Source organism: Talpa europaea (genome assembly GCF_964194135.1).
Source record: "Talpa europaea genome assembly, chromosome: 1".
Lineage (NCBI taxonomy): Eukaryota > Metazoa > Chordata > Mammalia > Eulipotyphla > Talpidae > Talpa > Talpa europaea.
This window is the reverse complement of record NC_140073.1, coordinates 71,931,726-71,945,792: the sequence shown is the minus strand read 5'-3', so window position 1 is coordinate 71,945,792 and position 14,067 is coordinate 71,931,726. Positions and strand designations below refer to the sequence as shown.

General features: G+C 51.7%; 1 protein-coding gene across 1 annotated transcript; it reads right to left on the bottom strand.

The window, feature by feature from the left end:
- Window positions 1–3,672: 3,672 nt before the first annotated feature.
- On the bottom strand, window positions 3,673–4,725 carry TMEM185B (transmembrane protein 185B; the record flags this gene model as incomplete). The annotated part of the gene is made up of 1 exon (XM_084232096.1): window positions 3,673–4,725. One exon carries the CDS (start codon window positions 4,723–4,725, stop codon window positions 3,673–3,675), a length of 1,053 nt encoding a protein of 350 aa, XP_084088222.1.
- Window positions 4,726–14,067: the final 9,342 nt, after the last annotated feature.

Sequence of the window (14,067 nt, the reverse complement as noted above, 5' to 3'; positions counted from 1 at the left end):
AAGTAGTAATAAGCTTCATTGGACTGTCTCCCTTGTTCTTCCAGAAGGAACCAGACAGTTGTGCACTTGGTGGGGTGTATTTGAAATGTTAGACTGGGAAGCAGGGTGGAGTCTGTCAGCGAGGGGCTTGATGTCCTGCACTTTTGTCAACACCTTTGCTTACCGGCATCTGAACACACTTCCTTTTGGGACAAATTCTCTAAAGTGAGTTCTGGTAGAGTCCTGCATCCTACCAGAGCAAAAGGATCCAGATATAACCTCTCCTCTCATGCTCTGGAAGCTGTAGAATGAACACACACCTGAGGCTTACGCAAACATGCTGTTCCTCCATTCATCCTGGCGTATGGCAGACAGTCGGGAACTTGTGGCAGTGGGGGTGACACTGGTGGCATTTACTATTTTGGTGGCAGTGGCATTTGGCCAAGCTGCATCATCCCCACCAGATGGTCCTGAGGTACGACCTTGCCTGGGTTTGCAGCAACTTCCCTAGATCCCGCCTGCTTGCTGAGCTAGATCCAGCCTTCCTGCCAGCCTGAGCTGCCTGTTCTCTCCCCATAGTTTCCATGCAAAATCCTGGGGAAGGTGGCCGGGAGCAGAAGCATCTGCCTCTTCCCTCACCACCCTCTTCTGCTCCTTCATTTCCCTCCTGCCCAGCTGGTCTCCCCATGCTCAGGCTTGACCTTTCCATAGATTCTGCAGACACCCAGGAAGCTCTGGAGGAGAACCCTGCCATAAATCCGTCCTGTGTGCAGCCTCCAGTTTCCACAGGGGTCTGAGTGCAGGGTCTTCCTTTGGCCCTCAAATCCCCTGCCCTCTGCATCCCAATAGATTCCTTTCTAATTATTGTTACAGTATCAAACAATTTTAAAAAATTACAAAATATTTGTAAAACAGAGGGAAAAAATTATTCATGACCTAACACCAATTTTGTGATTCCTTTTCAGCTTTGAAACTACTCTGCAACATTTGTATGGCCCGTGTCCTCATTCCTCGAGTGTGAGTGAGCCCACATTGAGGTGGGCATGGCTTGTGCTTTGGTCAGCCGAACAGGTACACCTGACAGGAATTACCTGTGAGCAGGGGCTGTTCTTGTGCTTGCAGGGTTTGGCCTGGCCTCTTGTGCTTCTAACCTGAGCAAGAACCTGCCCCAGGGAACGCTGCTCCTTCACCTAGGACCCAGAATAGAATAAGGGGTGCCTTGTGGAGCAGACCTGGAGCAGACCCGTGGCCCGGGCATCTAGTCGCGGCCATAACCAACGTGGAAACCTGAGAGTGAGAATTTGCAGTTGAGGGCCACTGCGATTTCCGAGGTGGTTTTGCAGCAAATGCTGCCTGTATCATCATAAGGAGCAACTACAGTGTTACAGAATTTGACACTTTAAACATGGAGAAGAGTAGCATGGCAATTAGGCAGATCTCCCATGCAGCTGAGATGGTATAAACTTTTACAGATGAGACAACTTTCTGCAACCTGCCCTTCCTGCTGTTTTTATCTGATGGTCTAGAAGCGGATGTCTGACAGGGGACAAGAGAAGCTCATCATCATACTCAGACCCTGATTCCTCAACACCAGGACAGCCTGGGGCAAAGGAGGTGAGCTGGATTAGGTGTGGGCCATGCCTTCAGGGTTAGGAGAGATTCAACCAGGTGCAAACAAGCCCCCTTGTCTGAAAATGCAGCTGGTAGGGATTGGCAATCCCACTGCTGTCCCCACCTGCCCTGCAATTCCTCCAGCAACCTGCACCTCCACTCCCAAATTGTGGTGTAAGTCAATGTCCCCATCAAGGGGCACTGGGCTTCTGAAAAAGAGAACTTTGAGGTGCCAGGCAAGGGTTGCCCGGAGGTGAGTAGCATCTTTCTGGTTTGTCATCATCCACTGTTCAGGGCTGGTTCACTCCCACAGGTAAGTGTTGCAGTGCTCACTAGCTTCCTAGTGGCCTTTCACTATATGCTGTGTGCGCGGCTGGCCGGTTCAGAGTGAGTAGTATTTATGAAAGAAAATGAGTGAATGAGTCCTTGCTTATGAAATACTGCAGTCACTGTTGCTCACAGCTGCTCCCACATTCTGATGCTTGGTGTAGATGGATTATGTGTGGGGAGGAGGGAAGGGAAGGCATGGGGCAGGGTGGGGGGATACAGTGAGCAAGAGCAAGAGCAAGCGCGTGCAAGAGCACACTACTATACCCTTAGGCTTTCAGACGCCCAGGTTCCAGGCTGGCTTCTGTGGCCAGCGTTTCCTGCCAGCATGCTCCCTCATCAGGTAAATTAATTCATATGAAGCCCAACTTAATTTTTAATATGTTGCTACCAATAAAAATGGATTCCCTTCAGTCTTCTATCCAGTAATAACAGCAATAGGTCTTTCAATTTTAACCTCCTTTAAAAGTATTTATGTGTTCTCAGCCAGAAGAACATTACCCTCCCAGTAATGCTGCCCTTTGGATTCCATGGTGTGCCACCAATACCTACTGAAACACTTTACTTCTTTAAACAATTACTTGAACTATAATTTTCCTGTTACTGAGAATTCAAAAAGTTTGGACCTTAAGATCATATATACTCTGTTGGCCATTTTTGGTTAAGGCCCCCTCTCTCTAGCTGTCCGGTAGAAGCAACGCTTTATATGATGGCTAACTAATATTCTCAGTTCTCAGAAATGGACAGACCACCTGTTGCTGATTTTGGTTATTCCTGAAGATATTACTGCCTGTGTGGAAAAACTCAAGGTGCTGAAATAAGCCTGCAGCATGCTGCCTGTTCACAAAGGATGGGGGCGGCTCCTGCCTTGACTAGGAGACCTTAAAGCTGAGCTGACTTCCCTAACACCTAAATATTAAGATCCATGGGATTGTCAACCTCTAGATCCATGCCTAGTACTTTGATAAAATCCCAAACCAGGTACATATTAAGGTTTTAAGTAATCTTTAAGGACATCTACAATAGACATAGATCTTCACATAGAAACTTAAAAAAATACTTTAACACAATACATAGTACTGCATAGAACTAGAATCCAACATTATATATTACACCACTAAAATATTCATATAAATATCATATGCATGAATTCACTGCTTTAGAAAAATCCACCTATCAGGATATTAAAGACCAGTATCAGCAATACTCAAAGAAAAACTATTTGAACAGTAGGAACACTAAAAATAATAACTGAGATTTAACAAGCGGTGGAAATAACTGAGATAAACAAGTGGTGGAAAAGAGATTTCTTTACATTTGCTATGCAGTATGTCACAATAGGCACAATCTGAAATATAATTTTACACTAACAGTGTATAAAAATACTTTTAAAAACAATACTTTGGATAGGTACAGTACCACTAAAGACAAAACAAAAATCAACAACCCAGCAGTGTTCCTCAAACAATTCAACTTACTGCTCCCAATCTGGAAAGCAAGTTCTCTCACACACATCACACACACACACACACACACACACACACACACAGGGCCATATGTCAAAATAACCCCCTACATCTAAGGTGAATAGTCACTGATAGGCATCAATCTCAAACAAGGCATGAGAGGATGGTGTTTGGAGCCTGTTTTCAGTTCCAGCTACGGGATGCATGAACAATGAGGCAAAAAGAAAGGTGAATTTTGTGTGCTGTGTGTATATGGTTTCCATCCCACTTACAGGGGCTCCCTAGGAGTTTAGTCTGGCATATCAATATTTAACTTGGGTGGCGGGGGAACAAATTTCCCAGGGCTCTGGGTTATAACCACCCTGGCCTTTTTCCCAAATATTGGAGCAATTTTTGGAGCTTCTGGAACTGATGTTTCTTCAGCATCCTCACTATCTTCATGATGCAGGTCGTATGAAATGTTCCCATATTCTCTTAAAAATGGGAAAATTTCAAGCAGAAACTGACAAAAATCCCTGCGAATACCAAACCACCAGTGGTTGCCCCCCTTCCGCCGAAAGGTTGTGGCCATGAGCGTCAGGAGCGAAAGCCACAGGGGGGCAAACACGGAGATGAAGGAGAACGCGTTGTGGCCGTCCAGTCTGTGGACCAGCAGGACCTCAAAGGTGAGCAGGGGCACCACGATCGTTACCCAGCTGACCGCCATGGCGACGTGCGTCCTGCGCTGCTCCGCCGCCACGTCCAGGGAGCGCAGGAACAGGAGCGACCAGACCACGTAGTAGAGGACCACCAGGCAGAGGAACGACATGAGGATCCACAGCGGCACGAACACCACCAGCCACGGCCAGTGGATGATCCTGTCCAGCCTCAGGGCGATGAAGATGAACTGCAGGATGTTGACGGAGCACAGCAGCTCCAGTTCCAGCGACCGGTCGTGCCGAAAGCCCCAGACGCAGGCGGCCACGGCCACGGGGGACACGAAGAAGAGCGGCATGAAGACCAGCAGCCAGAAGTGGCTGCCGCGCTCCACCCTGTCGCAGACCAGCACCTCGAACATGAGCAGCAGCAGGTGGATGCCCACGGCGATGAGCATGGCCTTGAACTCCACGCAGGCCTCCCCCTCGGCGCGGTAGCGCGGGTTCCGGGCCCAGACGGCGGCTCCCACCGCGGCGCCCGCGACGACCAGGAGCTTCCACAGCCAGATGGGGGCGAAGACCGCCCAGTAGCTCCAGTGGAGGACGCCGTCCAGGCGCAGCGGCAGCAGCACGGAGAAGAGCAGCAGGCACGCGTAGATGAGGAACTTGCTGGGGTTGAAGTCCTGGAACAGGCCCCTGGGGTTCATGGTGAGGCCGCCGCGCCCCCGCGCGGGTCCGCCGCTCGGCCCGGCGGGGCGGGCACCGCTCTCCGCCGCTTCCCGGGCCCGCCGCCTCGGGGCCCCGCGGCGGGGGCTGGGCTGGCGCGCTGGAGGCCGGCGGGAGGCGGCGGCGGGCGGCGGGCGGCGGGGCCGGAGGCCGGAACACGTGCGCGCGCGGTCACGTGGCGCGGGCGGGGCGCGGTCACGTGGCGCGGGCGGCGGCGCGGGAGGGGCGGGGCCTGCGCGCGGCGGGGCGGGGCCTGCGCGCTCCCTGCGGTCCCCGAGTCCGGCGCGCGGCGTCCCGGGGCGGGCGCGGCCCGGCCCCCGTCGCGCTCCCCGCGTACCGTCCGGAGCGGCTGCGGCGGGCGGCGCCCGGAGCCGGGGCGGCCGGGCGGGCGCGTTGTGACTCCCCGGCCGGCGGCGACCTCGGACGACGCTTCCTGCCGGGCCGCGGCGCGGGGCGGGATGAGCTCACATCCTCCGGGCCGCGGGGGCGGGCCGGGCCGGGCGGGCCGGGCGGGGTGCGGGGCGCCTCCGGGCTGGGCGCGGCCCCGGGCGGGCGGCCGGGCGTTTGGGGGTCCGGGAGCGCGGGCGGCTGGGGCGCGAGCGAGGCGGGGGTTCGGCCTCGCGGGGCGCGCGCGGGCGGAGGAGAAGGACGTGGCCGCGAGCACGGCCCGCGGGGCTGGCTCCGCCGGCTGCCCGGCCTCTCGGCGCCTGGGCGGTGGCGGGCGCAGTGCCCGCGCCCCGGGGGCGTCTTCCTCCCGCCCCTTGCGGCCGGGGAGGGAGTCGGACCCCGCAGGACCCCCAGGCCGCGTCCCCGGGACCTGGCGTGGACGTGACCCCAAGAGCGGGTGCTTTGGGCGCCCGCCCGCCCTCCACGCCGCAGGTTGCGAGCGGACTGGACACAGTGGGCTGAGTTGGCCCTCGTTGGGTCAGAGCCCACGGAGCAGTGTCCAGGCCCTGTGTCCCCACCCACTGAGAAACCCAGGCACACTGGCTTCCTTCAGGGGCCTGGGCTAGGTTGGGGGGTTGTTCTGAATGGTCTCCAAGGGCCTGCAGCGCTGCTTCAGGGCTGGGATTTGGAGCGGGCACTTTGGATACTGCTCTCTACCCCTCTTGCCCCTGTTCAGCAGAGCCGTGGTTGCTGTCCTTGCTGCTGTTATGACCCTTAGCCCGTCCCCGACCCCATCCGCATGCAGGCTGGTAACTCTGGATCTCCTGGAGAAAAAAAGCAGGGGCCCCACCCTAGGCCATGGTGTGGGTGGGCAGCCCAGCCTCAGGGATCTCCCTACAACTTCACACCCTCCCACCCTAGCCAGAGATAATCAGGTAGTCCTGGGAGACTCCAACTGAGGGAACCTTGCCTGTCCTTAGGGTTAAACTTGAACGGTGATGGCTTAGAGGTCTTCAGGGGTCTTGCTATTCTTTTACTATTTCCTTTTGAGAAGAGGTTTGTCAACCAAGTAAGAAATTGAAAATTCCTGCACTAGTCGAACTATGAAATGGGTCATTTAAAGTATCTAGGGTTATTTTGAGGATTAGAAGCATCCAAACATGGAAAGCACTTCGTATTTAAAGTAAAGACAGCTGCTAGCACACACAGAGCGAAGCCCGAGGAGGGGAAGGACCTGCCTCAGCTCCATGCAGAGCCCAGTGTTCCCTGTTAGAACAGAAGTCCTGCTCAGTCTCTGCAGCCAGAAGATCCTAGGTGCCTCTCCCAGTTTTTTGGCAGAGACTCGAGTTTGGAGTGTATTTCCCACCTCTAGAACTCATTTAGACAAGCACCGAGGTCTCCTCATCTAGAACGGGGAGTCTTGTGGCCATAGTACCATGTGTCCTTGCTGCCACGCTCCTTAGGGACATCTGAGCCTGCTTCCAGGTTTGTGCAAAAGCCACAGGAAAGTGGCTGCTGTCTGTGGTCCCCTCAGCTGTTTTTTTTTGTGTACAGTTCTGTACATTAGACACCCTTCCTTGCTGCTTCCCCTGAGGTTTTCAGTCTCTCAGGGACCTGCCCTTGTCTTTATATTTACCTTTAACACAGGTTGTTTGCCATGTGCCAGGTGCAGACAACACAGCTGCCTGAGAGGTGGATACATAAACCACATTATGAATTCATTTACGGCGGGCCTGTGGCAGTGGGTGCCTTGGTCTACCAGCGTGGGCCTGGCTATCCTTGCTTTACAGGGCGTGCAGTCCTAAGATGTGTCCCTTTTGCTTAGCCTCCACAGTCCTAACTTCCCTTTCTGACCTGAAAGTCCTCCGGAAACTTGCCCTGGCCTGCCTGCTGACCATGTGTCTTTCCTGTGGCCTCCTGAGTATACCATGCTTGATCTCTGCATTCTGTGTCCCTACTGTCTTGGGTGGCCTGCGCCCACCTGGCCTCCTTTCTGGACCATAAAGACCCTGGATAGGGCCTGGGAAACCTTGAACCTTCAGGACTGGTGACCCTTCTTTGACCTCTTACAGCAACAGGAACTTTGTTCCTCTCAGGGGACCCATTTCACTGCATCACATCTTTTTGGCTATTTTTCTTCCCATGAGATAAGAGTCCAGATACCCAATAGGGTCTTATGTTGCAGCAAGTCCCTGTGAAATGTTGATTTCAATTGAAATGTTGCATGAGGGGATTAATTTAGCCTTACTCAAGACTGATAAGCCTCTCCCAGACCTGGTGGTTGCCTTTTCTCTTCCTGTGAGCAGTGTGAAACCAACAGTGTTCCTGTGCTATCCACTCCCAGGCCAGGGTGAACTCTCCTCAGATAGCTCATGTAGGATTTACTTGTTTCCCATCATTGCTGTAACAAATTGCCACAAACTTAGCAGTTTAAAACAATGCCCTGTAAGTTAGAAATCTTGAGGGTGACTTTGCTGGTTCCCTGCTTGCATCTCATAGGCCGAGATCAAGGTGTCCACAGGACTACATCTTTATGAAGGTGGAGCCGCTTCCAAGTCCATTTAGCTTGTTGGCAGAATTTGATTCCATGGAGTGACAGGACTGAGGTTCCCTTTTCCTTGCTAGCTGTCAGTTGGGGTTCATTCTCAGCCACCTGCATTTCCTGGCTTGTGGCCCCAGCAGAGGCACCAGCAGTGGGCAGGTCCTCACACTGTACAGTCTTTCTAGTGGACTCTTCTGTTGCACTTCTCTGCCTGTCTTTGCTGTTTTTAGGGCTCATGGGATTACATTGGGTTAGGCTGGATAATCCAGGGTAACCTCTATTTCAAGATCAGCCCATTAGTAAGGTTAGTTTCATCTGCTAAACCCCTTTGCCTCAGCACCTGGCATGAATGGGAATGCTGGGTACATTTCATCCTGTCCTGCCCACTCAATTCTTTCTGCCCCCAGTGAGGAGGCAGTCAACTCCATGACAGGCCACTGCTCTGGGTGCTCTCTGACAGAGCCCTTGCCCCAAAACCCCGACTCATACACATCAAGGTGATGGGACCTGGCTTACAGGTTGCCCGGGGTGACACCTGGGGTGCTACCACTCAGCCTGGGCAGGTTGCCCTGAATAGCTGGAGCCTGGGCAGGAGTCACGATTGGTCCGTTGTCCCCTGGCTCCAGGAGACCAGCTCCCCTGGCTGGATGTCCTCCCAGCTGGGGGTGTAGAACAGGCAGGAAACCCATGGGACATTTTCTCTCTGAAACCTGTTTGCGGATTTGTTCACATCAGCTTCACCACGAAGAAGCCACCGCCCTCTTGGCCCTTTATGTCAGCCTGAGTGCCAACATTACCTCTCAGCTCTCAGTCCTAGCATGCAGCAGGCTCTCACCTGTAACCCTCCCTGTCCACTTGCCTTTCCCATCACCACCACCCACCCACACGTTCCTCAGTGTGGAAGTGTGCCCAAGGCTCATGGACCCTAGAACGCCCAGACCAAGGTGTGAGCCCTGGTCCTGCTGCCTCCAAGCTCTGTGACCTTGATAAGCAAGCTTCTGACCTCATTTGTGAAACAGAAAAATTGTGAGGAAAAATAAAGTAATACACAAAAACTCAGGAGATGCTTAGTGACTCTCCTGATCAGTGGCTATTGTTACTGTCTTACAAATTAGGCGTTTCTCATCTGGAACCTGTCATCCAGCTCTCCTCCTGACCTGCAGCCAGGCCCAAGGTTCACCCTACGAGGGCCCTTGAGTCTGTTCTCTGGTTGTCCCAGGCTGCTGTGACTCCCCAGGGCAGGACCCTCTTTCATCTCTCTCTGCACTTTCTAGCCCAGGCTTCTGCAGAGTGTCTGGGTAAGCACAGGGAGCACAGGTGGGAAGGAAGGCTGGAGCTGATGTGGCATCTTTTCCCAAGCTGGGCAAGAGAGCAAGGTCAGTTTCCTGAGATGGGATCTCAGGTTGGAGGGAGGTTTCCTGGGCTCACACGGGCCCTACTGGAGCATGCCTGCTGCTCATGCTTGCCCTGGCCTTAGGTGAGAATGACCTACTAAGGAACCAGGTTCAGGTCAGTACCCCTGTGAGAGCTAGGGCCTCTCTTCAGCAGCCTTTGCTTAATTCTTGTTCAGTAAATATGTATCAAGTGAAGCTGTGTTCCTGAAACTATATATTCTTGCAAATAAAAGGTAAATAAAATTTGATTTAAAAAAACCCAACTATGTATCAAACATCTGCCCTGACTCAGGCCCTATCCTGACCCTGGAAGCACTAATGAAGAATTCAGGTACTGCTTCCATGGTGGCTACTTTTCAGTTCAGGTATTGCCTCTTCCGAGAAGTCCTCCCTGACCATCCCATGTAAAATCATCCCCCTCCCAACTTACATCACCCTGTTTTATTTCTCCTGCTTCCTCTATGGTCACTAAATATGTGCTTCCTCTATGGTCACTTTAGAAAGCTCTGGAAAATGCAGTCTCTTAAAAAAAACTAATTTTACCACCTTTATCAGAAAATTGCTGTTATATGTTAGAGTATTTCCTCCCAGTTTGTCATCTCTGCAGGCATGTCATTGCCCGCATATCATTTATTCTGCTTTTTTAAAATCAATAATTCTAAGGCTCATTTATTTTCACTTTTCAACATCTCTGGATCTCGCACCACATAATGGATGCGGTTTTACAGGTGCTGTCAAACTGTGTTGAAATACAGCTTTCTCAAAAGGCGGTCTGGTTTGCTTCTGATAGTCACCTGGGGGCACTGCCAACTTAAGGGCACTTTACATTATTTTAAATTCAATTCAGTTATAACATTTGCTTGAGGTGTTTTTAGCTATGTCTGGCAAATTCAGACTCCAGCCTGTGTGAATACTGGGCTGTTCACTCCCTCCCAGTACCCAGGACCAAGGTGGAGTGTAGGGTAAATGAGGTAATCAGGTTTTTTACGCCACTGGCCTCTGTGGCTCTCACCTGCAGCCTTGATTGTGTTAATGCAGAAGGCGTTTGGGAGTGGGGCATGGGGCGCATGTGCCTGACGGCAGACACCTGGAGTGTGGGTGTGTGGACATGCATGGGCACACCTGGCCTTAGAGGCCAGGGATACAAGGGTGCCATCACTCAGAGATGGACTATAGCTACGAGAAGACAGGTGGCGTGACTATAGAAGAGATGACCCTTCAGATGGGTCCATTTTAGACCCTCGCTCTCAAAGAAAGACAGCCAGAGACCCCAGAGTGTAAATTCTTGTGGGGGGCTGGGAGGCTCAGTTGCCTTCCTGCCTACCAGCACCCTCTGCCTGGCGTGTCTGCCTTCTTGCCTGCCCAGCCCCCCTACCTAGTGTGCTTGTGCACCAGTTCCTTGAGAGAGCATTAAAGCCTGAAAAGTCCAGAGGGCTCTAGGAAACTCCTTATCTGTCTGACTATGGATCGTGAACTTGCCCTGTGTGTGCTGGCACTAGATTGAGATACCATTTCTCCCTGACAGTGTTGTCATTTCCCTGACACTGAGGGTATATAGCCCATTGGGTCCCAGCTTTGCCTTTTATTAGAGAAGATGCCCTGGGATATCTTCATGATATTATTTATTCCCCCCTCATGGTACATAAAATAGTGGCATGTTGTAGAATCAGTCTTAAATGAGGTGAAATACCCATAAAAGAAACATCCCTCAGGTTACCATAAACACCTGAGCATCTTTTTAATGGTCACACAGTAATTGGACAATCACAGGGTGACCCAGTACTTTACTCACCCGTCTCCTTGCTGTGTATTGGGGTCATTTCCATTGTTTCCTGAAATAAGGGATGCATAGCTTTTGTACCAAAGAAAGCAAGCTATATATAGCTTCTCTTGCATTCAGATGATTGCTTTAGGGTAATTCTCAGACATTGAATTGCTGGATTGAAGGAACAAATATTCCTAAAGACTGTTGCTACATAAAGCCTAGAGTTTTCAGAGGTTGATCTATTTTTCCCTTTCCTCTCTGCTGTTGTTGCAGAAACGGGATGGTCCACTGTAGGTTGGGGGAGGGAATCTTCCTCCTCTGATAGCATCTGGTTGAAAAATTCAGATCTGGAAAACGTTTGTTACAAAAGTGAAAAAATATTAATGTGATAAAGAAATCAAAAGTAGATTCAGGTATAGATAGAGCTACCTAAAATCAAAAGTCAACTGAAAACTAGACCCGGATTTGTCGTGTTTGCACATGTGTGGGGTGGGTCACAGTCATCTCCAAATCTTATGATCCAATAAACTGAGTACTGGGGTCGAACTGGATGTTCACGTATAGTTAAATATTATTCATTCAAGCAAACTTGCTGTGGGTATGGGTGGGAAGCTTCCTGATTTATGGAATATTATTAAACAAATGGTACACAACTCAGTGTCAATTTAAATTGGAGCCACTGCATTATTTTAAAGTTTGCATGTTGTAAGGTCAGGAATGGCCACAGAGCAGGTTTTCTATGCTCCCTGCAGATGGGGTAAAGGGGCAGTCCAGGAGACCTCAGTGGGTTTTCAGGCTTTTATTGGGATTTACTGGGTACATGGCAGGCAGTGGTGCCGGGGGGCCGGGAGACTGGCAGGCCTCCCAGCCCCCAGCAAGTCTTCACTCTTTCTGGGCTCTCTGGCCTTCTCTCTGCTTCTCTTCTCTGTGTCTCTGCTTCTACTGCTTCTTTTCTCTCGGCTTCTGCTGGCGAACTCATGACGCCGCCCTTAAAAGCCCAGTCTTAGCCCAGGTGAATCCCATCTACCTGTGCCCACACCCCACTCCAGGTGCCCGCCCTCAGGCATGCATTGGGGACCGCAGGATTCCCTCATCCATCCTATGGCAGGAGAGCAGAAAAGCCTGATAGTTTTTACCTTTCCCTACACATGTATAACAAACTTTCTCCCCCAGTCTCATTTGCACAATGGATTCACTTAGCAAGACTCTTATTATACAAAGGTAATAATCCTTAGTCCTGTGCTCCCCTGGATTTGTCATAAATTCCGAGGGCATGTGCTGCAGAAGAATGCTGGGTTTATGGGGTAGAAACAGACATTAAGTAAATTTCACTCTGGGTTGTCTCTCATCCTTTCAGTGATTGGTTGCAAAGTGGCAAACAATAATAAGCTGACAAATGACATGCCTCTACATGTTACTCAGGGCTGGGCCCTGGAGTTATCCTGTGAAGGCCTGTCAGCTAGCACAAGAGTGACTTAAAGGCCAAGGAGTGTGGCCCTCCCTGTGACAGAACTTCAAGGACTTCTCATTTCTCAGATCCAAGAGCCTTTATTATGCCTTTCGAGGTCCTGATTGACCTGGCTTTGGCCTGTCTCTCTGGCTTCATCTTACCGATGGTTGGGATCCTGTGGCTATATCAGCTTTTTTCTGTTCCTCAACCCACAGACCCATTGCTGCTTCAGTGACAGCGATTTGTGTTTTTGTGGGGGCAGGAGGGAAGGCGTTTAACAGGGTGGTCCCCAGGAAAAGGGGAGGTTCCAGATTCCCTGTCCCACCCAAGGGAGGGTGGAGCTACAGGGAGGAGAAGAAGCTGGAGAAGAGACTGGGGAAAGAAGGAGCAGGATGGAGCCAGAAGGATCCCTGGAGGAGGCACGTGGAGCAGAGAGACGTGTGAAGAAGCTGCTCTGATTCTTGGTCGTGGACTGGGTGACACAGATGTGGGGGAGAGACCCGTGGGGAGGTGGACAGTGGCAGCTTTCTTCTTTATTTTGATTTTGCTCTTTTCCTTCCAGACTTAGCCCCCACCCCCCGGAAGGTGCTTGTAGTACCAGCAAAACACAGAGAAGGTTCTCTATGTTCCAGGCAGATGGGTAAAGAGGAGTCCTGGGGCCTCAGTGGCTTTTTCAGGCTTTTACTGAGCTTTTTATATCATTTGTATTGCAGTAACTAAGTACATGGCGGGCAGGAGGGCCGGGGGGGCCAGGAGGCTGGCAGGCCTCCCGGCCCCGGGCGAATCATCACTCTTTCTAGTCTCTCTGCATTCTTTGCTGCTACTGGTCTGCTGGCGTCCCCATGACACCGCCCTTGTATGCCCAGCCTCTTAGCCCAGGTGTGCCCATTTACACATGCCCGCAACCCTACTCCAGGTGTCCATCATCAGGCACACATGTAAGCCCACAGGTGTTGATCATTGATGCTAATGGCAGAAGGGTGGAATATACTGACAATTTTCACTTACCCTACAGTGCTTTAGACTTCTGACAGTATTTCAGGCCTCAGTGGCCCTGCTTTGGGCTGACCCTTTTTGGCTGGGCATTTACCCACGAGGTGATTGGTAACTTTGGGTGCTTGATTTGAAAACTTTCTTCTTTGTCTTTTGTCATACACTAATTGTATTAAAGTTCCTTTCAATTAAAGGTCTTAAGCACTAGAGTATGTTTTGTCCTGATGTGGCAGATGGCAGAATGTAGGCTCAGTAAAGTATCAGGCTTTTCTGCCCTCCCGCCATTAGGTCCTGAATGCATGCCTGATGGCGAGCACCTGGAGTAGGGTGTGGGCATGCATAGGTGGGTACCCCGGGGCTGAGACTGGGCTCATATAGGGTGGCATCAGGGGGCACCACAGGAAACGAGAGCAGTACCAGCAGAGAATTAAACGCCTTAAGAGAACACCAGAGAGAGTAAAGATTCACTGGGGGCTGGGAGGCCTGCCAGCTTCCCGGCACCCCGGCCCCTGCCTGCCTTGTACCTGGTAAACTCAATAAAGCCTGCAAAAGCCACCAAGGGCGCCAGGACTCTCCTTTAACCCGTCTGTTCGGGTCAGAGAAAACCTGCTCGGTCCCTTCCTGCCGCTACACAGAACCTATGTAAAGTGGGCAGGTTTGGGGTGTAGGGTAAATGGAAGTGATCAGGCTTTTTCTGCCCTCCCGCCATTAGCACCAATGATCGACAGCTGTGGTCTTACACGTGTGCCTGATGGCGGCTCCTGGAGTGTGGTGTGCCCGTGCCAAGTGGGC